Source organism: Echeneis naucrates, chromosome 9 (assembly GCF_900963305.1).
Source record: "Echeneis naucrates chromosome 9, fEcheNa1.1, whole genome shotgun sequence".
In the NCBI taxonomy this organism is placed as follows: domain Eukaryota; kingdom Metazoa; phylum Chordata; class Actinopteri; order Carangiformes; family Echeneidae; genus Echeneis; species Echeneis naucrates.
This window is the reverse complement of record NC_042519.1, coordinates 16,259,132-16,285,648: the sequence shown is the minus strand read 5'-3', so window position 1 is coordinate 16,285,648 and position 26,517 is coordinate 16,259,132. Positions and strand designations below refer to the sequence as shown.

The 26,517-nt window shown below is 41.1% G+C and overlaps 1 protein-coding gene across 1 annotated transcript in view; it reads left to right on the top strand.

Annotated features, from left to right (window-relative positions):
* LOC115048747 (transmembrane protein 132C) overlaps positions 1–26,517 on the top strand; it is a 223,232-nt gene that overhangs the window by 147,770 nt on the left and 48,945 nt on the right. The window contains exon 5 of the mRNA XM_029510471.1: positions 16,203–16,398. Within this exon, the coding sequence (XP_029366331.1) occupies positions 16,203–16,398 (196 nt within the window). The remainder of the gene's footprint in view (positions 1–16,202; positions 16,399–26,517) is intronic.

Below are 26,517 nucleotides of genomic sequence, written 5' to 3'. Positions count from 1 at the left end.
GCAGGTTATTGTTATATAGTTGGGTTTCTGGTCTGTCGAAATATTCTGGTCTCATTTATGATGGCAAGTGAAACAAGAGGGAGGGAAGAGAAAGTAACATACCGGAGGGAAATCCCACATGAAGCAAGTTTTATTCTATTTTATTCTATCTATGGCGACAAACTTAACCATGTGATCATTGTGACCGATATATATATTTTTTTTCCCTTAAATGTAATCAAGTGTTTGTGTCTTAACCCAACCAAGCCACATCACTGTAACCATGATGACCGTCACTGTGGGCGGCGTTTCAGGAGACACTGGGTCGTATCAGATGGTGACAATGAACAACCCTACTATTTCACCTGCTAGAATGAAAGCTCAAACAGAAAAGGGTTAAAGTTGATCCGCACAATAAAACACTTTCTCCTTCAGTTTTAGTTTACTTCATATATCTAATTCCTAATTCTTTTTTTTTTTGTGGTACATTGGGTTGACCTGTAAACCCAGTTTCGGGGGGTATGGAGGCGCTCTTATGAGGCTCTAGTTCCCCTTGAGATTGTCTTAATATTCTGCTTTAGACTCTCCTTTTGCCCTTCCCCTGAACTCCCTGTTCTTGCATCTCTTTAGTCTATTTTAATAGTAGAGTCTGATAGCAGAGTGCTGGCCTTTTATATCTGCTCTTCTTTTGCCCTCTCCTCCTCTCTCTAATGTCGTCTCCTCTCTCTGCTCCTCTAACCAGTGTTTTTCACTCTATTTGTTGTGATAAATGACTGTTAGATGTGATTTCCCCAGGATCATATCTCTCTCAGGGCCACACACCATAATTAGACGGCATGATTAATAATTCATTCTTTCTCTCTCTTTTTTCCTTTTGGAATCTCTGTTAGAGAGTGTGTGTGTGTGTGTGTGTGTGTGTGTGTGTGTGTGTGTGTTTGGAAATCCATCATGCAGTATAAAAGCAGGGATAGAATCATTCTATTCTGAAACCTAAACAATAAAAAGTTATGATTAAAAACTATGAAATTGAGTTCACAGAGGAAAGAATAAAATGCAGCTACATTTACAGCAGTGACATCACAAAAGACGTGCCCTAAACATATGCACAAGTTGTGTGTGTGTGTGCATGCATGCATGTTGATTATCCCAACATTACATAATTGATTTAAATTCCCTCACAAATGAAGAATTTAAGCACGACATGATACACTCAAATGCACGGTATAATCTTTCTCTTACATTTCCTCTGGCACAAGTGTAGTCATCCAATGCTAAAAAACAGTTGCAGTGTGTTTGTGCGTATGTAACCCTAACTGTGTAAGTGGCAAGGCCAAGTGCAGCTAATTCAATTACTGTCCCTGTAGCTTTAAAACTCACCTGTAATTGAGAGTTTTCATCATAAGTCCGTAAATGTTGCTCTTGTGTTGCTCATTTTCAACGTTTTGCCGCTCGTCTCTCCTCTCTAATCCTGTAATTAAATCAGGGAATGTAACTTCTAATACCAACAACACCATCCTTTTGTAAAGTGGCATTGAACTAGATTTGTAATTTCTCAATGTCTGTGTCTGCTGGCCTTTCTCTGTCCAGCATTTTCTCTGCAATGTGTTTCCCACTTCTGTGGAACAGCGTGGTGTGAGCTGAGCAGTCATAGTACTCTGCTGCCACAGAAAGCACATCTTCAGCTGCCTGCTCCTGTGTTTGACTGTCATATATTTCATTAAAGAACATCCAGCTTCAAAGCCTTTACCATAATGTCGTACAGTGTGGGTCTATTTAGTAAGTGCAAATTTAACTTCTTCAGCCCTTCTTTAGTTTTGTGCCATTATTTCGTTTTTTCATGTCGACCGGTCTAATAGTTTCTATCCTCTTTTTCTTCTTTGGTACTATTCCTGTTCAGCTGTTCGTTTGTTTGTTTGTTTGTTTGTGCTATTTGTTTACTTTTTCTGTAAGGCTGTGACATCAGCTAGACTAATTGATCTCTGGACATGTCTCACTCTACATATTAAATAAATTAGATTCTTTATTTTTGCTTACAGATTGGTATAGATTTCTTCTTCCAGGGTGTGGGGATCATGATAAGTAAACATAACTGTTTTTTTTTTATGCATTATGCCTTACATTAAATGGTTAAAAAGCCGCTGGAAAGACGTTTGTAGTCATACCGATCACTCATTCGGTACAAAATGTAAGAAAAAACTGTATTATGCTGGCTAATTGCATATGCCATGGTAAATGTTCACTGTGGGAGTTGAGTCCTGTTCAGTTAAAAAGCCACAAGATATAGATTAGTTAAACCTTTTGGCTCTTCTAGCTCAGTGTAAATCACAGTGTGGTGTAGATTACTGCTCTTTATAAAAGCCCACCACATCGCTTAAAGGTCTGTTTAGTTTCCGCAGTAGGTCTCAGGTACACCGTGCACAAATTCATCAAATAACTTAGCAGGAATTCTCCAGTAGAAAGCAACAGGAAATAAATGTTACCAAAATAATGGTAATTGTTGTGGTTTTTGCCAACAACTCACACACACACACACACACACAGAATATAGTGGAAAACCCAGATGTGTTTGTGGCATCAAGTGGACAGTTTTTTGAGTTTTTTTGTTTGTATCTTGTTTTTCTTTTTCTTTTTTTTGCAGAATATGATCTCTGATTTCACTCGATAGAGTAAATTAAAAGAAAAACCCTCAAATAATATCAAAACATATCATCATGTTTTCTTGTTTATTTATTTATTGTTTTGGTTAGTTTTCTTTGTTTTTTTTCAAGATGTTCTATATTATATGCATCTCCTGCATTTCATTTGAAGCTTTGATATCCGGAGTTATCCGGAGCTCAATACGGTTTTAGATGCCTCTCAGGCTTCTCTCTGAAGCTCCAGCAACAATATTTTTCTAGCATTCAGATAAACATCCGAATACCCCAAAGCAAAATCCTGCAAGACTGGATGGTGGGCCCGTGGGGCTGGGTTTGGATAACGGAGAGCGGAGACTACTTTTTTTTGTGACATCTCAAAGGTCGAGAAATTCTCACAGCACTTTTTGGGTACAGCTGCTCAGTATAGGCTGCTGGTTTCACTTCCCCAGGGACTGAGCGCTTTGATACTTTAACGGTGTTTATAACGCCCATTGGCCTGCTTTTCAATTAAAAAAACACATAGAAAACTTTATCCAATATGGGACCTTTGACAGGCTAATTATTGATAACGGAGGGAAAAAATAACAATGTCAACAATAAGGACAAAAACACAATTTTCTTTAAGTAACTAAATGAATAGATAAAAGGAAAACATAACAGTAGAGATCCAAGACACTTTACGTACTTTATAGAGCAGGTCTGGAGCTAATTCTCTCAAGAATTATTTAGAGGGACCAAACAAAGCCCATATTCAGTATAAGATTTGTTTAAACATCCTCAAAGTAGGATCTAATAAAGTTCAAGGGCCATTAAGCCCATCAGGTTTGTCCTTCCTTCCACAGCTTCTGGTTCTTAATATTAACACACACCCAATATAAAAATGATCAGCTTTAACATCTGCATATAAGTAGACACAACACATGCTCAGTAACGTCCAACCAAAACTGCTTCACAAGAGGCCAGTGCACAACAAATGCCTAATCCTCAACAATGGTAGTGACACAATACAATGTATTGTTTGGTCAATCTTCTTCAGCACACGAGATGGAAATACCGTGGTAATAGTCTGGAGGCATAATGGTCTGGATCCATGCTGACCTTGATACAAAGTCTGGCGTTATGGTTTTCTCCAAGAGAAATGATCTTTGCTCAAATAAATTAAAGAAAGAAATCTCATTTTTATCCCCGACAGGGCCAGATAGCCCATATCTCAAAGGCATGCCTTCGCCTCCCCGGACAAATATCATAAACACACCAAAATATCGGGGAGGATGGAGAAAAGCAGAGATGGATGCGATACCTAGTGCTGCATTAAATCAATATCTGATTACAGACACTGAGGAAAGGTTAAGAGTATGTGTCTGTGTATTTCTGAGGGAGTGAGCGGGAGCAATACAGGTCATAAAGTTGGGATGGAGGTCGGGGCAGCAGCGTCGATGTGACATGTGTGATTGCTCTGGGCCGGGGTTTTTGATTTTGAAATGTGTGTGTTTGTGCTGTTGCTTGCTGTCACTCTGCTTTTACGCCAGATTTTTCACATAGACCCCACAGATCGATACCGTGAAGCTGTGTGTGTCTCGGTTTGGGTCAGATTGGTGAAAGTTGATTTTGTTTTTTCGACGCAGCCACCTTTGTTCTCAGAGAAGAAGGAAAATATAAGTTTGCCACAAAATTTTGGTGAAAAGTTTCTCTTTTATTCATTACAGAACAGTCATCTGGCATGCTCTAAAGGCTGTTTTGTTTTTCACCTATTTTAGAAGGACCAGAATCTTTTCTTGTCCAACATAAACAAGTCAGGCCAAATATGTTTAATAGCGCGAGGCAAGAGACCTCACAGGCTTTCTCTGTTTTGAAAGGTTGTCTTGCTGTTTGAGCAGCTACACTGGAACAGTCCTTGCTCTCACACTATGGATGGATGATTACATGTAATGACAGAAGACTACTGGAATTATCAGCTCAAAAGGAAAAAGGTTATTATCAGAGGAAGGGAAGCACAGTTTTAGTAGATTATGGTGGATGGAGGGAAAAGTGTTGTTCGTGGTCCAGTAATTTTGTTTGCAGTGAGGTGGGGGCACTTTGTCTTATTTCTACATTTTTCCTATTTTTTTCCTTGTGTTTCAATATGCAAGTAAATCTAACCTATAATTCACTAGTGACCTTCTGCACCTCACAGCATCATCTTGGAGGCAAGACTTGGTTGTAAAATTTATTTTTTTTCGTTACGTGTGAAATCCTTTTTAAAGATACCAAGTGACAATCTGTCATTTTATCAAAGCTTAAGCTGCTTTTAGGAAAGAGGGTTGTGTGAGGTAACTGAGTGGGAAGAGAAGTGTGACTTAATGAGATCTTCAGAGATGTGTGGAAAAGAACGGCAGGATTTCACTTGTTAACGGCGCGTCATCTGCATCTCATCAAGATGATAATTCACATCTTGTTATTTTGTAGCAATTAGATAAACCAGAACAGTCCTAATGGACTTTCTTTCATTTGCATTTATGTCTCCCATAGTTTGTCTCTGTCCTCTGTATTTCTCGCGCTCTCCGTCCCTCTGTCTTCTCTCTTTCTCTCTCTGCTATCATCACCTCATTTTTCACCTGAGCTCCCTCTTTCCTCCTCCTCTTCTCTTGTCTCATCTCTCTGACTCTCTAACTTATTTCCTTCTCTCAGAGGCTTTCATGTGTTTCAGTGTTTAAAATGCGACAAAAGGCGCAGTAGGGCTGCAAATGATACATTATTCATCATCACAATCATGCATTCACAGAAACAAGCACAGTACTGTTCCATACTGAGATATGGCCTGCAAATGTAGTGGCAAATTAAAAGTTGAATAAAATGGGAACGTTGGCCATTTGTGTGATTTAAACAGCAACGATATTTTCAATGAACCAGGACTTTTGTTTTTTTCTATCAAAAACCTACAGGTGTGTTTAAGCGAGCAACATTTAGACTCGTGTCAGTAAAGCTCACCAACCCCGCTAAATGATCCCATCATCCCCAAATCTGTCTGTTGTGTGTTCCCAGAAAACGAAGCATTAAATTCACAAAAATGTAAAAAAGATCCTGGAAAACCAACAAAGATAAAACATGACACCTTGGAGACCATTTAACGTTGCATGCACACACACATGCAGGTGCAGCACACACTCATGTCCCTTCGCTGATTCTCTCTTAAAAGCATTTACATGTTGCATATTGGCATAGCTCGAGGTGGGGGGTCTGTGTTTGTTCCCTTGAGTGTCTGTGATGGAAAGCAAGAATGTGTGGCACTGTCGCAAAATGATAAGAGGAAGACTGTGTGTGTCTGTGTAAGTTCAACAGAGATAGGAGACTGCTTGGTTGTCACGGTAGGGGGTAGGTATGTAGGAGAAAGAACAAGCAAGAATAAGAGATGCCGTCAGTCTGCGTGTTTATAGGTGTACAATGGGGGGTCTGCACATGTCCAACAAGAGTCTGTGCAATCAGACAACCACTATGGCAAAGAAATAGGCCATTACTTACCACCCTGCCTTGCTGTTTCTGTGTTTCAAATGGAAACTTTATGTGCATGCAGTACGAAAAAAAAAAAAAAGATGGAGATAAATGAGGGAGAGGACAGAGAAATATAAAAAACAATGCAACATGTGGCAACAAGCGTCAAAAGATGGAGTGATAAATGAGCACATCTACATAAACATCATTGCACAAACACAGTAACAAACACAGGGTTCTCTCTGTGTGTCCCTCTCCCTTTCCCTCATTCTCTCTCTCACACACGTAGACACACGATCGAATAGTAAATAGTTTCTTTCTGATATCAACACCAGGATAGTTGCTCACAAACACACACAAAGAGAGAGATAGAGAGAAGCTGCAGCAAACAGGACCTCTGTGTCGGTGTCAAAGCATCTCTGTTAGCTTTTCGGAACTATTGATCTGTCCTCTTAACATCCTTAAGTTTCTCCTTGAGAGTGCACACTGTGCCACACGCACACATTTTAATGAGTAGTGCATGACAGGACAGTGGTGTGTGATTGTGTGGATGGAATAATATAAATGTTGTCTGAAGTATGTGTGTGTGTGTGTGTGTGTGTTGGGGGGGTTGCCTTTATTTCTGCAAACTCATTCCCCCAGGGTCCCCTCTGTCCTCTCCATGACAACCTCACTGTATTCCTGACAGCTCAGACACACATACAGACACACACGCTCTTTCTGCTCTACAGTCAGTGTTGACAAAGAAAAGTGTGGGGCAGAAAATCAAAAAAAGAAATGATCATTTACAGGTAATTAGCAAAATGTTGTCACAGCTGAGAGGGATCGTGCTACAGCACTATTGCCTTTTCAAAACTGAATTAAATTGACATTGAATTGTTGCAGGGTTAGCGCTGTTGCCCCAAAACAAGAAGGTTGCGAGTTTGATTCCCAGGCCTGCGGCCTTTCTCAGCGCAATTTGCATGTTCTCCCTGTGCTTGTGTGGGTTTCCTCCCACATCACAGACATCATGTTTAGGTTAACTGGTGACTCTAAATTGTCCGTAGGTCTGAGTGCGAGTGGTTGTTGGTCTCTGTCTGTCTCTGTGTGTTGGCCCTGTCCAGATAATTGTTTGAAGATGGATGAATGAATGAATAAATTCTTGCACAAAATGGAAAATGTAGGTCTGTGTCTCTGTGTTCAAATTATGGTTTCCAGCCAATTTGTTTTCTATGAAAATATATTCATTATCTGGTACCACTTATCCATTTCTGGGTCATGGGGGATGCTGGAGCCAATCCCAGCTCACTCTGGGTGAGGGCGGGGTCACCCTGTACCGGTCACCAGTCCATCACAGGGCCAACACACAGAGACAGAGACCAACAACCACTCTCCTCTCCACACAGAAAGGGCCCAGGCCCAGGAATTAAACCCACGACTTACTTGTATGTGGGGCAACAGTGCTAAACCATTATGCTGCCATGCGGCCCCTCTCTGAAAGCTGTTAGTATATTTGTGTAAATGTAGTACATTGTTGAAAAAAAAAAAAAAAAGATAGCGAGCTTTGTTTCAGTGTGGGTCTGTTTTTGCCAGTCCATTTTTTTCAGAGCTTCTTAACATGATGCATTTCTGCATTTGTTTAATTGTGTGTGTATTTAGTTCACTAGTGCGGCTCATAGCTGCTAATATTAACAGGTTCAAACACAAATTTTATAAACTTTGTATACTTAGTATTTATGTCAGGAAATCTATCATCAACACAGTTGCCCTTTGTGAATTCTTGAGAACCTCTTTGCAGCCTATAAACTTGAGAGATGAGCATCAGCGTGATTTCTATTCATCTTCATGTCTTCATCCATTATGGTGTATGATGACACATTTAGTAAGTAATAATATCTAAACAGATTGAGATTTCATACTCACACCACTCATTTTTATCTGTCAAAAATACACTTTTTTGCAGAAAAACTACATGACAACCATAAAAAAGTAGCTCAATAGTTGATCAAAGAAAGAGAGCGTGATTGAAACAGTAGCCTGAGGTTATCTGCTGCTGATAACATGTAACGTAACTGTTCTTCCTCCGTATGCTGCATCAACAACTCATTAATGATTTACTACATCACTCTTTTATACAGAGAATAAACGCAACAGGTGCCCTTGTAGAGATTTAACCTCCAACTTGGTTTTGTTCTCTTTCTTTCATCTTTCTTTCCATTTCCTCGGACAATTGTTGACAGGGATTTGTTCTTTTCACCATGATTACTATAGCAGCCAAATGATCTACAGTATAGAGGTGTGCTCCTCCCGAAAACCAACGACAAGCTGATTAAATCCAGTAAAAACTTGTTGACTCACTGCATTTATGACATCATTGACAAGCAACCCAATGAAATGGACCATTACCTTGCCAAAATATATGAAACAGCTCACTTTTATTTGTAATTTAATGACTAAAAGGCTGATGGACTGGCCAGGTGGGGGTGAAACACACACAACGCACATAATGATATGCACCCCTACGCACACACACATGGTTCAGGGTTGTCTTAAACCAAACTGACAGGGATTGTCTGCGATGGTGCATAGCATCTCTGCGTCCATCTGTCTCACACGCATAGTGTCACTCACACACACACACACACACACACACAGAGTGAAGGTGGAAGTAGGTGATGGCTGTGACAGAGTGTTGTCGGTGTTGGTTCCGCCTGGCATCATCTTGCCTTTACTTCTGTCCTTCTGTTGCAGCTAACACATTGCTGACAGGTGTGTGTGTGTGTGTGTGTGTGTGTGTAATACAGAGCGATAACATTTCAGCAATCCAAAGCATCTGATGTAAATGTATCGAGGGTGTGTCTGTTACTTTGACTGAAGGTAAAAGTAACAGACACACAGGCCTGGACAGTGAACACAGTCCTGGACAGCAAGGACAGTCCTGGACAGTGGGGACAGTCCTGGACAGTGACTCAGTCCTGGACAGTGAGCTCAGTCCTGGACAGTGGGGACAGTCCTGGACAGCGGGGACAGTCCTGGACAGCGAGGACAGTCCCGGACAGTGGGGACAGTCCTGGACAGCGGGGACAGTCCTGGTACACGTGCAGACCCAAGAGGAGATTATCTGAGCTGTGTGCAGCGATACAAAGATACGAACAGTACAAATTGCAGTGTGAATGAAATTTTGTGGGTTTCTATGGCAGTTTTAGAAGATACTAAGATATGAGGCAGAGTGTAAGTGCTCTGTGTCCCGCATTTACAGAACCAGATTACTCTCTTGACAGTACAATCTTAAAATAGCAGGAAAATTCTGCACCACTGACTTACAACCAGGTTTTTGGGGGTCAATTGCTCTACACTAAGTCAAGATGCTCTTTCCATCCAGAACTGTCCTGTAGGTATCTGTGATCACATATATAAAACCTGTGTGTCCCACCGTGTGTAACACACACCTGCTCAGCCAGTGGCTGTGTGGGTGCTGAGGGAAAATGCTGCAACTTCCTCTGAGCAAAAAATGGAAAACAAATTGTTCCTTAACCTTTTTTTATTGTTCTCCTCATGTTTCTATCCTTTCTTTCCTACCACGTTTTTTCCCAGAGGATGGTTCTTCTTGCCAGCAGTGCATGTCTGGTGTGTGTGTGCATGTGTGAGACAGTGAGAGAGTGAAAGTTTGTTCTCTCGTCCTTTGAATTCCTCCTGAGACCACTTTCCCACACTACACTTTGATAAGACAGCCTGTCCTCAGTGCACTTGCTACACTGCACATGTACGTGTTTCTGTGTGATTGTTTGTGTATATTTAAGGATTATGTGTGTTTTTGATGGCAACATTAAGGCAAAGATTATTCCTCTAACTACTGCCTGTTTCTCCTGAGGACAAAAACGCAGCAAGGGGTCAGCACCAGGGTTTGAATTACAGAACAGCCTCCTCTGAGCACAGGGGACGTTTTGGAGAAAAGTGGAATTCTTCATGATCAACCAACATCGCATTTTTACTTCAAATGTAATTTATACTTTCTGATGAATATTGCAACATTTAAATTCAAACCCCTGAGGAAAAATCTGGTGCAAAGTCTCTCTCAATCTAATCAATTCCAGTTTCAAATCACATGCTCCAGTGATAATCTGAAGTATGCGTTGCATACGTGTGTGTGTGTGTGTGTGTGTGTGTGTGTGTGTGTCATACATTGGTGGCAGCAATAAACTTAGTTTAAGTGTGTAAGTGGGAGAATTCATTCAATCAGCCAAGAATTGGTGTGTTTGTGTTTGTTAAAGCAATGACAGAAAGACAGAAAGGACTGCATATCCTATTTGTATGGCAAGGCCTGAAGTGCTTTGCCAGTGTCCCAGCTGCCCCAAGTCCCTGTTCCTCTTTGCTCAAGTACCAAATAATGAATATATACAGAGAGAGAGCACAAGACTAAGAGCAAACCCCAGTATTCATTCATTTCCCTCTATATGTGCCTACAGTCATCAAAGTTTCTTTTATTCTGTCTCTGAGTGACCATGTTGTTTTCTAGTCCTTTGAGGCTGTACTCAAAGCTGCCTGAGGTGCTTTGAATCAAATGCTAATTTGGCCAAATTAAAGTTTTGACCCAATGATGAGTTAACTCATTACCCAAACCCTTAAAATTCAGCCTGAGGGTTACACATCTTTGTGTATTCATAGTGATGGCCTTCATGATATCAGAAATCCAGAATTTCAACATGTTGATGCCAGAAGAGAAAAATCAGATGATCACAATATTCTATATTAAACTATATAATACATTCTGTATAAAATCTGTACAGAGGTGGAGGCCACACCACTAACATGGATTACAGGCCTGCCACAGCCAGACAGTGGAGCTGCAAACAACATTTTATCTCAGCTAACCCAGCCTGGAAACCAAATCATTTAGCTGATGGCTAAATAGATAAAGAGAGAAAAAAAAGTCAATCATATCTGCTAATCAGCTCTAGAACTCCAGAAGGGCCAAACCAGTTACACATAAGTGTAAGAAATGAGTCCAGCCAACATGTCTCACAAGACACGGACTGCTGCCAGAAGTTTATCTTTTTATCTTGGTTTATAGGCTAAACCAGGCCAGCCTCCAGGTGGAGAAACAGCTATTATCAAAAAGATTTGTATCTGTCTGTCTCTCTCTGCATTAAGCTATCTATATCAATTGTCCAGCTACACAGGTGACTGAAGAAAACGTCCACCCTCAGATGTTCTAAACCCTTCAAGCATTCAGGCAGTTGTTTTGTGGAGGATGGGTGTAAATTATGTTTTGTTGTGAAGCTGTTTTTCTTCATCTTCATCTTTTTCCTCAGCTTTTCCGTCAGATTGGAATTTATAAAGATCATTTTTACAGCTCAGCCCCCACAAAAACAGGGAGGTCTAAGCCTGTTAAAGTCAACACCAGGGTGTGCATTTACATCTGACTTTATGTATTGTGACTGAATATTGTCCATGGTCAGATTTTAGAAAACACGATCCAATTTTTGATACTCGCTGTTAGATTTACATAGTGATTGTTTTGTCTTCCGTCCATCCATCCGTCCCTTCTCTTCGACTCTGGGATCATGCCATGCTGGCAATAGTTTAGGGAGTGATCCACATGAGCATCTCCCCAGCAACACTTTCTAGATCCTCCTCTCCCAGGTATTCCAGGACCAGTTTGAATGTATAATGCCAGCGGTGAGTTCTCTAAAGAAAGGCGCTTTAGAATCATCCCAATCAGATGTCTGAACAACTTCGATGGCTGCCTTAGATTCCAGCTCCTCATCCTGTCTCTGAGCCCAGCAACTGTACAGAAAACACCCACCGAATGTCGCTGCCCAGAGCTCATGACCATAAGTGACTGTTGAAACAAAGCTAAGATGGTTCATTCAGAGTTGGGCATTAGTATCTGCCTATTGAAGTTTATTTATGTGTGTTTATGTTGATCCACTCAGGCCAACGCTGAAAATCACCATCGGTTGTCAATAACAGTAATAACAAGTGAAGGTCAGCGTTACCTGAAGGGAAAGACGTTCAGAGCTGATGAGAATGTGTGAACTTCCGCAGTGGTTTTGCTGGAGAGCAATGTTCTGATACCTGTGTGTGCGTGTATGTGTGCGTGTGTGTGTGTGTGTGCGTGCGCACACAAGAGGACAGTGTAATATTGTTTTGGAGCCTTGTGGTTGGGACGGAGCTAACACCTGAGTGAACCTGTCACTGCAGACACATTGCTTTTTCAGCTCCAGTGATTACACTGCACCCAAATGCACTCAACATTTTTCTGGGTGGCTTGTACGTGTGTGAGTGTGTGTGTGTGTGTGTGTGAGTGGGTGCGTGTATGTGAAAGAGCGAGAGAAAAAAGTATGTTCCGTGTGCATCGCTAGTGTGCATTTGTCTGCAAGTGCGAGGGGGACGGGAGCAGAGCGTGAGAGTGACAGAGTATTGTGTCTTTGTGTGTGTCAATGCTGAAATGGAGTTACTGATAGTGTGTCCTCTGAAGTTACAACAGCAATTTGCACTGATAAGTTTGAGCACACACAAACACGCACACACACATATAAGCATTGTGAACATTACCAAACTGTGCTACTCTTCATCTGTATCACACAGAAAGTGTATCGTTCAGGAGGTCACATAAGAATTTGTCCTTCAGAGGTCAAACTATGTGAGTGCTACCAACTTTTAAATAACTGACATTTAACACAAAGAAAAAATAGGTAGAGCAACCATATTTTGTTTTCTATCAAAAAGAAGTCATGAACATTGTCTGCTGACACTTACAACAAAACAAAAATCACAGTTTTTCTTTATGATAAAGTAGGTCTAAACTCAAAAAAGAAAAAAAAAACACAGTTCATGGAGATTTAAAAACTATTCAGACACTGGCTACGCCTCAAACTACGCCTCAAAACCAACCACCACACTGTATCTTTGTGATGTTACAAATAAACAGTCACCCCCATCAGCCAAGGTCAGCAAATCTGGATTCACCATCCAACCATGCAAAATTTACTTCCTGTGTGTTTATTCATTCATTTTCTTCCACTTATCTGTTTCCAGGTGGCGAGGAATGACGGCGCCAATCCCAGCTCACATTAGGCGAGGGCAGGGTCACCCGGACAGGTCGCCAATCCACCACAGATGCAACACACAGAGACAGACAGAAACCAACAGCCACTCACGCTCAGACCTACAGACAATTTAGAGTCACCGATGCAAACCCCGCACAGAAAGGCCCTCGGCATGGGAACCAAACCTGTGACCTTCTTGTTGCGTGGCAACAGTGCTAGCCATGATGCCACCATGCTTTCTTACCTGAAATCTGCTATATTTCAATTTGATGATTCAGAAAACAATCAGCCAGAGGAGCCCTGCATTCTGGTTTCTTAGAACCCCAAATAGGTTGTTTTTATGGATATCAGCACTTTTAAATAAGTAAATAAATGAATGCATAAAAATAAAAGTTCATTGCATCAGCTCTGAATACCAACCCCAGCCTTAGGTGTGAACGCCTACCATACACTACAAAGCCACCACATAATAACTCTGCTGTTTACAGCTGTAGGTCATAATTTATTAAGCTGCACTAATGTTTGTATTTGTAAGAAACACAGCATGTCACAAAGCATTTGAAGAGCTATAAGTTGATATCAGGTTTGGTAATAGCCGTTGAGGCAGACAGCTGGGTGGAGACAGACCCCAAAAAAAAATAAAGTATGACGGAGGGATGTGGAAGAGGTCAACAGGACCTGACACCCATCAGTTTTCTCTCCTTAATCTATCTCTGAAACACATCGCTCAGCTCCTTTTCCCTCGACGCACACACACAGATGCATACAAAGAGAGCGGCTCTGCGTGTGTTTGTGTGTTTGTCTGCACCGTTGTAGGACCAAGGTTTAAAACGGTGACTTGAAAATCAATTTAGAGCTGCTTACCTTCTCTCTTTGTGATTCCACTTCCATTAGATGTCAGGCCTGTTTGTGTGTGTGTGCTTACGTGTGTTGAGGCTCTCAGAGAGAATTCTTTTAAAGAGTAATATAGTATTTTCAAGAGCTAAACAGTAACTATGTTATTTCCAGAGCAGTGAAACTGTGCCATCTGTGCATTATCTGTTTATTAAAAATCCAACCCGTGATATCCAACAGCATATTTCACTGCTATCTTGACCGTGTCACATTTCAGTTTATTTTTATCCAGATCCTCTGGCTGCTGCAGCTTGACGTGGCAGAAAAACAACGTGGCATTGCTCTTTAATTTGAATTTCCCGTGGACTTTATGTCATTTATTCTTAAAGCCACTCTGAATCTGACCACAGACCTGGCGACGGGGCCAACTTCCACATACAGCATTACTCAAACAATGACATAGCTCTCTCCATTTCTGTGGTGATAAATAATGAAGTGGGATGTGAGTCGCACTCACAGTGGGTAGAATGGAGATGTCTGACAAGCAGGGAGGGAAAGCAGGTAATGGCAGTCCACACAGTTGGGAGGCCATGATGTGCAGCAGGAACCCAAGTTGTCAGAATGGCAAATTTCTGTATGTAGGAATCAGAACATGAACAGAGGAGTGGGAAGGAAATCGGATTTAGAAGATAGATGTTCTGCATTGGTTGTTTTCAAGGTAGACATGGAGAACTGAATCTGAAAGTGGTCCCGAAGTAATGAAATGTTTTCATTATTTTGTGACACATGTTGCCCTTCAGGGGGTGGCACGGTGGCAGAGCGGCATAGCACTGTTGTTTCACAGCAAGAAGGTCATGGGTTTGGTTCCCAGCCCTGAGGCCTTTCTGTGCGGTGTCTGCCTGTTCTCATGCCTTCATGGGTTTCCTCCCACCGTCCAAAGACATCATGTTTGGGTTAATTGGTGACTCTAAATTGTCCGCAGGTCTGAGTGTGAGTGGTTTTTGGTCTCTGTGTGTTGGCCCTGCAATGGACTGGAAACCATTCCAAGGTGTACTCCGCCCTCGCCCAGTGTGAGCTGGGATTGGCTCCAGCAACCCCCATGACCCGGAAACAGATGAGCAGTAGAAGATGGATGAATGAATGAATGAATGAATGAATGGTGCCTTTCAAGGCAACTTGGAAGCACTGATGAGTTACAAATGACGCTAAAAAAAAATAAAAAGCTGGAAAAAGTAATGCTTGGTGTTTCTAAGAGTTTTTATCCTAAGCTAAGCAAACTCTCTTTTTAATTACTTTAAAGTAGTTAAGAAGCATACAGCATTTAACACATAACAACGGAAAGGAAGTGGCATAAACCAGGACAGCTGCCATTTCATTTTCAACTATGAAAAAAATGATAATAATTTTGAATTTGATGTTCTGATTCCTCTCTCTCACACACACACACACACACACACACACACACACACACACACACACACACACACACATTAATATGTGACTTCAGTCTTAGCACCTCCTTAGCGCTCCTTGTGACAGTGGCACTTGTCACTATTACCAAAATCCCAGTCAGCATCTTTATCTTTACTATCATCATCATAATCATAACGAAGTGGAAGTAAATGCTTAGTGAGGATGTAAACTACAGCTTCTTTTATCTCCAGGCTGTGACTGAGACTTCATAAGCGCTTTTTCAGGAGGCAGTCGGCTGCATGGCACATTCCACGATATTAAATGGATGACACCATTCTTTTATCCCTCTTCTCAACCTTTTTCTCTCATTGTGAATATGTCACATCTATCATCTTTGTACTGGCTGCTCACCTCGCACCTTATGACATTTGATGATGACAAAACTGTCTCCTGCAACATATTACAATTAGCTGTCTTTTTTCATTCAAGGCTGTTTACCTTTAACTGTGACTGACAATTGCTCTATCAAGAATAAGCAGACATGAAGGTTGTATTAAACCGAATGACCATTGTTTTCTCGTACTGCCGTTAGTCTTCAAATTAATGTGCCTGGTATCCTCTAAATATCTGTATGCTTTGCTTTTCTTTTGAGGTTTTATTCATCCATTTCAGTTGTCATGGCAAAATACAACTATCATTTATTTGCAAATTACAAATGTGTGTTGATGCTGGATAACAGAGGCTGTCATTTTCCCACAGAAAAGACTTTCCACAGTGAATTACCCTGGGAAGATAATTAATGTATTAAAATCTCACTATCAACCTCTCCCTGTTTTTGTAGACTGGAAAGTCCGTCATATGAGGTGATGCAGCTGGACTTTGAGGTGGATAACGTGATCAACTTGGTGCCAACCCAAACTCTGCACTGGAACGTTGAGTATCCAGTTGGCGTGCAAACAGTTTCCAGACAGACAGAGAAAGTATCACACCTCTACATCAGCAACGCTGACATCCAGGGCATTGTACCACTGGCTGAGGTAAGGGATGACTTGACAGATACAGATAACTGTCAGCACACACACTGACATAACCAGCAGGGCGCATTTCTTATCCTAGAATAGACTCTCCGTTCCCCCTCCTCCTACCCTTTCTGCTCACAGCCCGAACCCATCCCCGTCCTCCAGGGTGATTAAAGCTGTAAAGGTCAGCTTGTTTACCCCGTCCTGTTGCTACAAGCCTCCTGGTCACACAGACGCAGCAGGATTCACCCTCACAGAGTTTCAACATGACAGCTTCACAGATATATAGACAAATAACCACACAGGTACCACACTTATCAACATGCACACAATTCCACATACTGAGACTCGCAAGTGGATGCAAATTCATGCATGCAAGCAGACTCACATTTGCAATTGCAATCATTCACTGAAATTCACAGCCACACTTACCTTCATACACAAAAGCTTCCCTTCTGTATGCGTCATGCTGGCAGGTGCCATTCTTGGTGAGACTCAAACGCATTTGTCTCTTAAGATCTTAAAAGGCTGCTTCCCCTACAAAATCAAAGCCTTCATCATTCCCCCAGCTCTGCTGAATCAAGTGTTGAGAAGTACTTCAAAAATATTATTTATTGAACAACAGAAAGGATAAAGTACAGAAAGTCATGTGATGCAATTAAATTAGGAATAACAGCCTCTTAGTACAAGTTATCTAAAGATGTATAGCTACCATGTGATTTACTAATATTACACCCATAAGTCATCATGATGATTAAATCCAACAAAGAATGGGCTGAATTTAGTGAAAAGGGACTGCAGGATATAGGAATAAAACACCAACAAAATAAAAGCTATAACAGAATTTTAAAGAAATGCAGATGTTCATACTATATACAGTATATTTGTCTTTCCCTTCAGGGTGAGACCTCATAAAGGTATACTTAAAGCTTACAGTCTATAAAAGATATCATCCTTTTAAATAAGGATGATGAACCAGTGGCAGAGTAGATTAATATAAATGTCTTTTTAAATCTGGAGACATTCTGAGCAGATATAAGCCGACATTGCTTCATAACATTCACAGATCAAAACTGACACATCCGTAAACAGACAGCGCTGCAGCTAAGAACCTGGAGCTAAAAATCGAGGAGGATGCTGCTTTTCCAAATACCCCCTGTTCCATTACCACTGAGGTAGAGCTAATCTAGCTTGATAGCCCTCCTTCAAACAGAAAAGCCCTAAAGAGAAAACCCAATTTTGTTCAGGGCTTCTGAAACCCCCTGTCTTTTTCACACAACCAGGAAAAAAGCAAGCTTGAAACCATCATTTCAAATAGCAGTAGTGTTGGAGTCCTGCTAGCTTCTATTTCTGTTTTTTGGTGTTGCTGACAATTCAGCAACACCTTCACAAAGGCAGAGACAGGTTTGTGCTGTGCCACCCAAATTTACATGAGCTTTATATTAGCTTTGAGTTGCCTGACGTTGTAAAGCTGGGTTGATACAATGTTGGGTTAGCCACGGGTTAATGGCGCTGGTGGATGTTGTGGGGAACATGTTAAATGTGCTGGAGATACATTTGTGAAGAGCATTTTTGTATCAAGTTGTACCAAGCGCAGTTTTCTCTTTCTCTTTGAAAATCTATTTGGTGTTGCAGCATTCAAACATAATTTTTTTGGAGGCATTGCTGCAAGACTGCGTGTATTCTGCTTCTGCTGAAGTATCACACAGACACACATACAGATATATCTTTGCATGCACACCCACTTTGTCTCCCATTATCTCTTTTTTTTTTTTTTTTTTTTTTTTTTTCCTCGCTCCTTTGGGTAAAAGCATCAAATTGGCTGCTATTACAAGCTATTAGGGCCTCATGATTTGTTTACCAGAACTGCTGACCAGGTGCTGGTTGGCTGTTAAAGGGGTCTGTTACTGAGAGAGGCCCTCAGCGAAGTCACTGAGATGAAAGCTCCAAATATTTTGCGTCTTCAGGAAAACGAAGAAGGGTTGAAATTATGAATCTTCAAAGACACCTGGTTGTACAAAGCCTTTCACAAAATCTGGTGTCATCCTTCTAAGGCAATTCCTCAATGGAGGATCGAACCAATTCTTCCACATTTCACATGCGATCATGCCAGACAATGTGGGATCCGCACAGACCTTCCATATTTAACCAGACCAAAAAATGTAAGCATCACACATATTGCCATCAGGAACACTCAGTGCCGGCTTTGAAACATCCTTCCTCCGTCTGATCTGTTTGAGTGATTCTACTTCATCTCAGCCCATCATCCTCCATCTTCAGAATCAAAAGTTGGCTTATCAACAGCACCCAGTGGCAGTGCAGTAGGTTCTCTTTGTACAAGACAAAAAAACAGAAACCCGAGCACCGCCTGTCATTGCCGAGCACCTCTTCGACATTTTCCTCGTAATTCTGCATATCCATTAAGGTTCTGGTTTCTTGGCTGAGCAGGAAAGAAAGACGGCCTCTTCAGGTAGCGAGGAATTATTAGCAGTAATTTATCTGCAAAATTGGTTTCACTTTTCTGCAAGGAGAAGGAAAGGCTGGGAGAGCAAGAAGTCTATGAGAGCAACAGAAAACGTTGATAGAAAGAGAGGTGTACAGCAGAGTTGAGCTCGAACACGGAGAATTAGATTAAAACTCTTGTCTTTGGTAATCTGAAATCAGAAACATGAATAACTGTTAACCGTTACATCAAATATGACAAGATTTTGCCGGTTTTTTGCTCTTAACGAGCACAACAATACAACTGTAATTCTATTGTACTACAGTTTCTGTGCTGTGTCCCATGAAATCCTCCATGGAGCTTTTGCTGAATAGCAGCAACATGGGGAGTCTGACTTCATTTACCTGAGAATAGCGGGCTGGAGAAGCAGACGTCCAACCTTATCGTGGAAGTTAAAATGGGAATATCCCTCATTTCTTAGAAGTGGGCTTGTCATCACCTTTTAAATGTCAGACCAGAGTCAGCCAGCTGTAAGTCAAGAACTGAGCAGAACTGATTCAGTCCCTGCTTTTCAATCACGGAGGCGCTGTTGCAGGTTTTGATTTTGAACATTCTCTAAACATGACAAAGCTTGATCCATTTCTGAGCTAAAGCTAAGAAGAGCACAAATACGCACCATTCATAGTTTTAGGGAGGCAGTTACTCCACCACCATCTCTCACTGACAGTAAAGGGGATTGACAGTCCCACTGTTGGTTTTCAATGCAATATTTTTGTCCTGATCATATTACTATGGCAGACTGTGGAACTTCTTATTTCAGATTTTATTCCCACGGGCTGTGATATCATAAAGTCTGTGTGAAAGAGGCATAGATTATATCTGCATGTTACTAGATGGAGCACAATTGTGTTTTGGGCCGTGTTTGAGTGCTACCAGCGCTTGTGTATATTTGGTGTTGTTAAGCGTATTTACAGCATAGATTGTTTTGTTTATTTGCTTTCTTAAGTTGCAGTGAGGCCAGTTCCCAGGAGCCACTGTAGATTTAAGTTCTGTGTCAAAAAAAAAAAAACTAAACAAAACACAAATTTGACATACAACGGTGACATTTTCCTTCAAGATTCAGTCATGCAAAGAGGGTGAAAAGGGATTTTCACTGCAAACCTAGTTACACTTGTAAATGGATGACTCTGTACACACATGTGAGAGGATAGCTATGTACCTCCTGTCTCCAGTGTTGGAGCACCTCAAGCCTTCCTCTTGCACATAATAGAAATCCCAATGTTCATTACTCACATTTTGGTCCACCGATTATTCATTTCATTTCATGCAAATTATTAGAGGGTGGATCTTACCAAAATCTGTGTTCTTCCTGTGGGGTCTTGGTGTTTGGCCAATGTTGAGCTCAGCGTGTACTGTACATGGACAGCTCAGGGGCTTGCTACCAATAGTCAGTGATCACAGTCAAGACAAAAAAGTCTGTGCGGCATCATTGCGTAAAGGAAAGACTGAGCCTCAGTAGCACAGCAGCTGCAGCATCAGAATGGTAATGGGACACAGTTTTGTGTTTGTGTTAATGTGGTAATTATTTGTTAAAGCAAAATGTTCAGTTCTTTAGATTGGTCCATGCGTCCATCTTTTCACTATACTTACTTTACAGGGAGCCCATATCTGTTACAAAATGTATGAGAACATAATTGAGATGAATGGGAAGAGAACACCGTAGAGAACACGCCGTTTTATTAGCCGGGGGAAAAAAAGAATGACAATGGAGGACAGATATGGACCTGCCATTCAGTGACTGATAAATTGGATCAGTAATAATGTTGTTTTATATTTCCTGCAAATGCCGTTACACACTTCTGGAATGATGCTTTTTCACTCCCTGTCAGAAAGAGAGAGGGGGAGAGATGAAAAATACCCTCTGCTTTCGAGAAAAACAGTGTGATTTGAATACATTGAAGTAATATGTAGGTCTTATCCATGAGCAGCAATGTTTCTCCCTAATACCTAATGAAATATTCCAACTGGCAGAAAAACAGATAGACATTGTTGGTGACAACCTGCATGTCCTCTCTGATTTGTATGATTGAAGTGGAATCGTGTCTGTTCAAAGCTGTCTTCATGTCTACACTTTTTGTGTATGTATTCATCGAATGTTGTGCAAAATGGGAGGTGTAGTTCTAACATTGAATTTGTTTTTGCATCACTCTGTTCCCTTTTTCAGTTTCTGGCTTTGTCGACACCTTTCACACACCTCTTTGTCCTCTCTCTCTCCCTCTGATTTTTAAGCAGTTTTTTCCTTATTTTTCACTCCGTCTCCTCTCTCCATCTTCCCGTCTTGTCTTCATCCCTTCCCCCCTCTTTCGTCTTCCACAGAGTCTCACCTCTCTCTGAGGCTTTGCTCTGTGATTAATTCTTAATTGGAACACTTGTTTATCTTTGTTGCTCAAAGATGCCTGAGAGTTTCACTTCTCAATGGGCCCTGTGTGTGTGTGTGTGTGTGTGTGTGTGTGCGTGTGTGTGTGTGTGTGTGTGTGTGTGTGTGTGTGTGTGTGTGTGTGTGTGTGTGTGTGTGCGCGTGCGCGTGCGTGCTTGTGTGTTTGTGTGTGTGTGTGCAAAGGCCTCTTGGCAGAGCTGTTATGTGTGACTCCTCAATTTGCCTCTTCGGATTGGTTCTCAGTAAAAGGAAGTCTGTATGTTGGAACAGTGTGTTGATGAAAGCACACACACACAAACATTCACAAATGCAAAGCGTTCAATCTCAATTATAGATTTAGCAATTTCATGCCCTGTATGTTTATTGAAAGTGGCATTTTTCTCTTATTCTCTTTTTGTCCCATTCTCTTGTTTTCCCAGTTCGCTCTTTCTCTTTCTCCTTTTCTGTCCATTGGTCTGTTTCGTGTGTGTGTGTTGTGTGGGTGTTTTCATCTGTAATGGTGGAAATACCTGACCTTCCTAATTTATACCAACATCAAGAAACACATAGTGGAGTGAGTCCCAGCAGTACAGTTAATAATTTGTGAAGCTGTAGACCAGATTAACCAGAGTAAGAAAACAGTATGGGCCTTTGACAATTCACGTTTCTATGTGGTAGCGACAGACAAAAAACATTTTCAAAGCAATTACCAAATTGTAATCCACTGCTTCTTCATATTCATTCCAAGGACCCATACGGTGTTCAGTGACTCCCTGACATTTCCACGGCATTTTCATTATATATTTTAACTACTTTAACTCTGTGATTCTGGATATTAACCTCCAAGTCTTCGATTTTACTCACTGCTGTGTCTTGTATTTTTGCAGAAAAGACAGCCAGTTTTCATCCTTGTTTTTTTCACCCATGACCCCGTACTTCTCTCCAGTTACAGTATTCGCCTCTTGCCACTTTTTGAATCCCCCAATTAATCAACACATATGACACATTCTGAGAATGTGTATGTATTTGGGTCACTGAGAACTTGCATGTCCTGCGCTCCAGGTTCATTTCCATACCAAGCGGCTCTAGTTTGCTCCAATCAGTCAACAGGAAGAGGCGTAAAAAGGGAGCAGGGGTAGAGAGTGTGGGAGAAAGAGAGAGGGTAATGTGAGAAGCCATAAAAACAAGTTTAGAAGTTAGAAAATGACAAAAGCAGTAACGGAAACTATATGTAGGCAAAAAAAATTTGAGGCAGCAGAAGTCAATGAGACAAGCAAGCTAAAGAGACATTTTGCTCTGGATGGTTATTTTTGAGAGGAAAGAGCTTCAGCTCCTCTTTAAACTTTGCACAAGACATTTGCCTGATATAATGCAAATATCAGTCGGCTTCAAACAAACCTCTTGTCACTCACTGTATGTATACTGTATTTAGTATTGTGAGGAAAAAAAGCCCTCCTTGCTTTGCAGTCAGTACAATAATCTGAACAAAATACTTATAAAACTGTGTTTTCTTACTTTGCAAAGAAAACATTGGTTACGACAAAAGATCATTTTTATATTCTTTGTTGCTATAAATGCCTGTATCGAAACAAACGTCTGTTTCATCTGTGCACTGCTGCTTTTTATTTTGCATGGGGCAGACACGTTTTTTTCCAAGGTGGGACTGAAAGGAACACATGCTGTGTCTTACTTCACTGAAGGAACACTTAATCTTTGCTGCCTCTAATTTAGGCAGGTAAAAGACAGGAAAAAATAGTGAAGTGCTGTTCCGATCGAAATAAATTACTGTGCTAACCAGAGGTGGCATGGTCACCAAGCAAAACAAAGACTTAATTTTTCTCAAATTTTCTCCATTAGAAATACTCCCTTATGGAGATTATAGCACATCACCATAGCTCTCAGAAATATTATCTTCCTTGGTGAAGGATAAGTCATCATGTGCCAATGAGTGCTGCGCATGTGACGGCTTTTTAATTTTACTAAATACCTCCATTATGTGAATCTTTAAAAAAAAAAAAAAAAAGTGGAACCACCCGCTGTAGCTTGTAATTGGAATGAAAAGCCTGAATGAAATCTGCCACGTGACAGAATGAGAAGCGGAGGAAGACAAAAAGTTCCCAATTTCTAACAAGATCCACCAGAAGAATTTTGCTGTTTGTTTTTTTTGTTTGTTTGCATTTTTTTCTTAAGGGGGGGGGGTGTTGTTTTTTCTTTCATGAGCCAAATCAGAAACTGAGAACAGATCTCCTTCATGCTCAGTTACATTTAATCCCACCCGGGAGCTGCTAAGTCCAAGCACGACATCCTCATGGGCCATTAAAGCAGCTGCACTGAAGCGGCTGGAGACTGAGTGCAGTGCTCAAGTGTACACCAGCAGCAATCTAACGGGCAGAGGAGAGTCTCGCCACCAGGGTGGCTACGAGGGGTTTCAATAACCAACTGCATTAAAACATTTTTACAACATTACAACTGTCAACCCATAAGTCCATAAGATGATAATGATGATAGAAATAGTAATAAACCAGCAGGTGATAAACAGAGACAGGTAAACTCAGGAGAGGGGAGTGGAGATAGATATTAAAGGAAATATCCTTCCAAACCAATTAGCTCAAACTCTCTGTCATATGGAATTACCCCAGTGAAAGAAGTGGGGGAGAAACAGACTGGCGACAAGAGACATGGGGGGGGTCACTAGTTTAAAATAGGCAGAATGAGAGGTTGGAAAAAGAGGGTAAGGAGACAGGCAAAGGGGGAGATTTTAAATTGATCGACATAGGCAGGAAAGAGAAAAGACAGAAAAAGGAGGGAGGGGTTTGAGTAATTGATAGAAGCAAAAAAAAAGTGGTCCAAGAGAAAGAAGGATGGAGAAATAAAGAGAGGGCAAAGAAAGGGGAAGCATGTGGAGGAGGAAATTAGACAAGCTAAAATGGCAGAAGTGGGTGCAGAAGGGGAAAAGAGAAAGAGATAGAACGAGGGTGCCACAGAGAGAGAAAAATGGAGGGAAAGAAAAGGGCTGGGTGGAAGTACAGAGCTCCATGTAATAGTCCCTTGGAAGTCCTGGGCAGCAGAGAGGAGGAGAAAAAGGGCGAGAGAGACATGCAACAGAAACGGAGAGAAAGGAGACAAGAGCAGGGCAGTTCTAATGCAATTAGGGCTCTGGAAATTGAAAGTGCAATTCTCCCTGGGATCTTTACTGGAGCTGTGTGTGTGTGTGTGTGTGTGTGTGTGTGTGTGTGTGTGTGTGTGTGTGTGTGTGTGTGTGTGTGTGTGTGTGTGTGTGTGGTTGGATGGGCTGTTAGCTTTCATATCTGCCAAATGTCTTCATCCCTGTTCCCTCCTGTTCTATCTCTTCGTCTTTCCCTCTCTCAATTTCACTACTTAAAATTACTGTCTCCTCTTTGAGCCCCCCCCCTATTTAATTTCTTGTTTTCCCCCACTCGCTCCCTCTCCCCCTCACTATCTGCCTCCTTTCCTGTCTCCAGCTCCATCCATCCATTTCTGTTCTCCACTCCAATCCCCATCCCTCTCTGCATTTCAGCTTTTCATTAATATGTGAAGAGGAAAGCAAAATGTCAGCTGCTTTTTACATTTACATTTTGCGTTTCAGACATTTAGCTGATGCTTTTATCAATTTTGACTTGCCCTAAGTGCCACATATATATATTTATATTTTTGGATCACTAAAAATTAAGGATGAAACGTAATACATTTGTTAATCGTGAGGTTTTTGTGCAACCCCTCATCATTTAGTTAGGAATTCGGATCTACATCTAACTAGAGTGTGATGTGATCTATTTTTTGCAGTATGTTCATCAGAATTTAAAGATATTAGAGCTGGAAACACTATTTTATGTTTTATTTAGGTGTCATGTTAGTGCTTTCTTCAAGAATTCAAACAAAAATTAAACATGAGCAAACATATACATGAATTTCCATACATCCATGTGTTTTATCAGTTAAATGAGTGTCGGAAAATCTAATCGGATTTTGATGCAAACCGCTGTCTTTACTCAGATTTCTATGGAAAAACAAAAAAGGCTCAGAAGAGAACAGTTACGGTTGGAGCAAACAAAAGGCAACAGTAACTCATGGCTGGACTTATGGCTGGTGACGGTGGTATTGTCATGTGCTGAAAGTGTCACAGCCTATCTGAGGATTGATGCTCATCATATGCATCTATTTGTGACAGAAACACCATTGTCGAAGTTGTTACTCCCACCATGATAATGAAAAGCTGTCTCATGAAAATGGCATTTCTGTATGAGGTAGGACACAAGAGCATGAAGCCTGAACGGACAGCTGTCAAATCTGCTGAAATTATGTGACTGTGATTGAACAGAATCTCAGAAGAATGCTCTTATAGAATCTATGACATGAACAACCGAGGTTTTGTTGTTGTTGGGGTCAAAACGATCTGAGCACAGTTGGTATAGTGTAGTATTGCAATACACTGTAAGCCTTCACAAACAGTCAGTATCATCCGACCTATATTTTTGGGTGTATCGTTGATATTCCAGGAACGGTATTTGTCTCTGTGTCCCAATTATCAGTGCGTGTAAAACTCACCGGCAAATTAACCTCCCCCCACAAGAACACTTATCCCTGCTTCCCATGTTGGCACTCCTGCTGCTGAGTGTGTTTTTTTTTTTTTGTGTGTGTCTTTTCATGAATTCAACCTTTGCTTGCCATGCTCGCAGTGGGTCAGGAAGGGAGAAGGTTAGCCGTGCGATAATTGCCCCAGCAACTGAGTGATTGAGCCCCACATACCCCCAAAGGCTTGTTAGCATCTCGTTAGTAGCTGCAATTACAATGATGACAGACAGGTAGGTAGGACGGCTTGACCTTGGAGGGAGAGGTGAAGAGATTTACTAAACGCCTCTCTTGACAACAGACCCAGAGGGTGTGATGTGAAGTATCCGTCGACCTCACAGACAGCTGTGATTCGATCTTAGCTTTATTTACCACGGTCAACTACAGCAGACCTTCCTTGCTGAGTTGGACTCAAATTAGCATTAGCTGTTTAAGATAATTGCTATGTCATATTGATATGTTAACAGGGGGAAATACATCCTAAAAAATAAAAGTAAAAAATGTTAGAATTGAACAAAAAATAAATTAATTAATAAATTGAAATGTCTAAAAACTGTGCAACAAAAAGCTTGATTGAAGTAGCAATAACAGCCAGAACACTGCACTTTGTACTTTTTTAAGCTTTGATATTTTTCTCTGGTAGATTATCCCGCTCTAAAGTTAATGGCCAATTTAAGAGGAAATTATT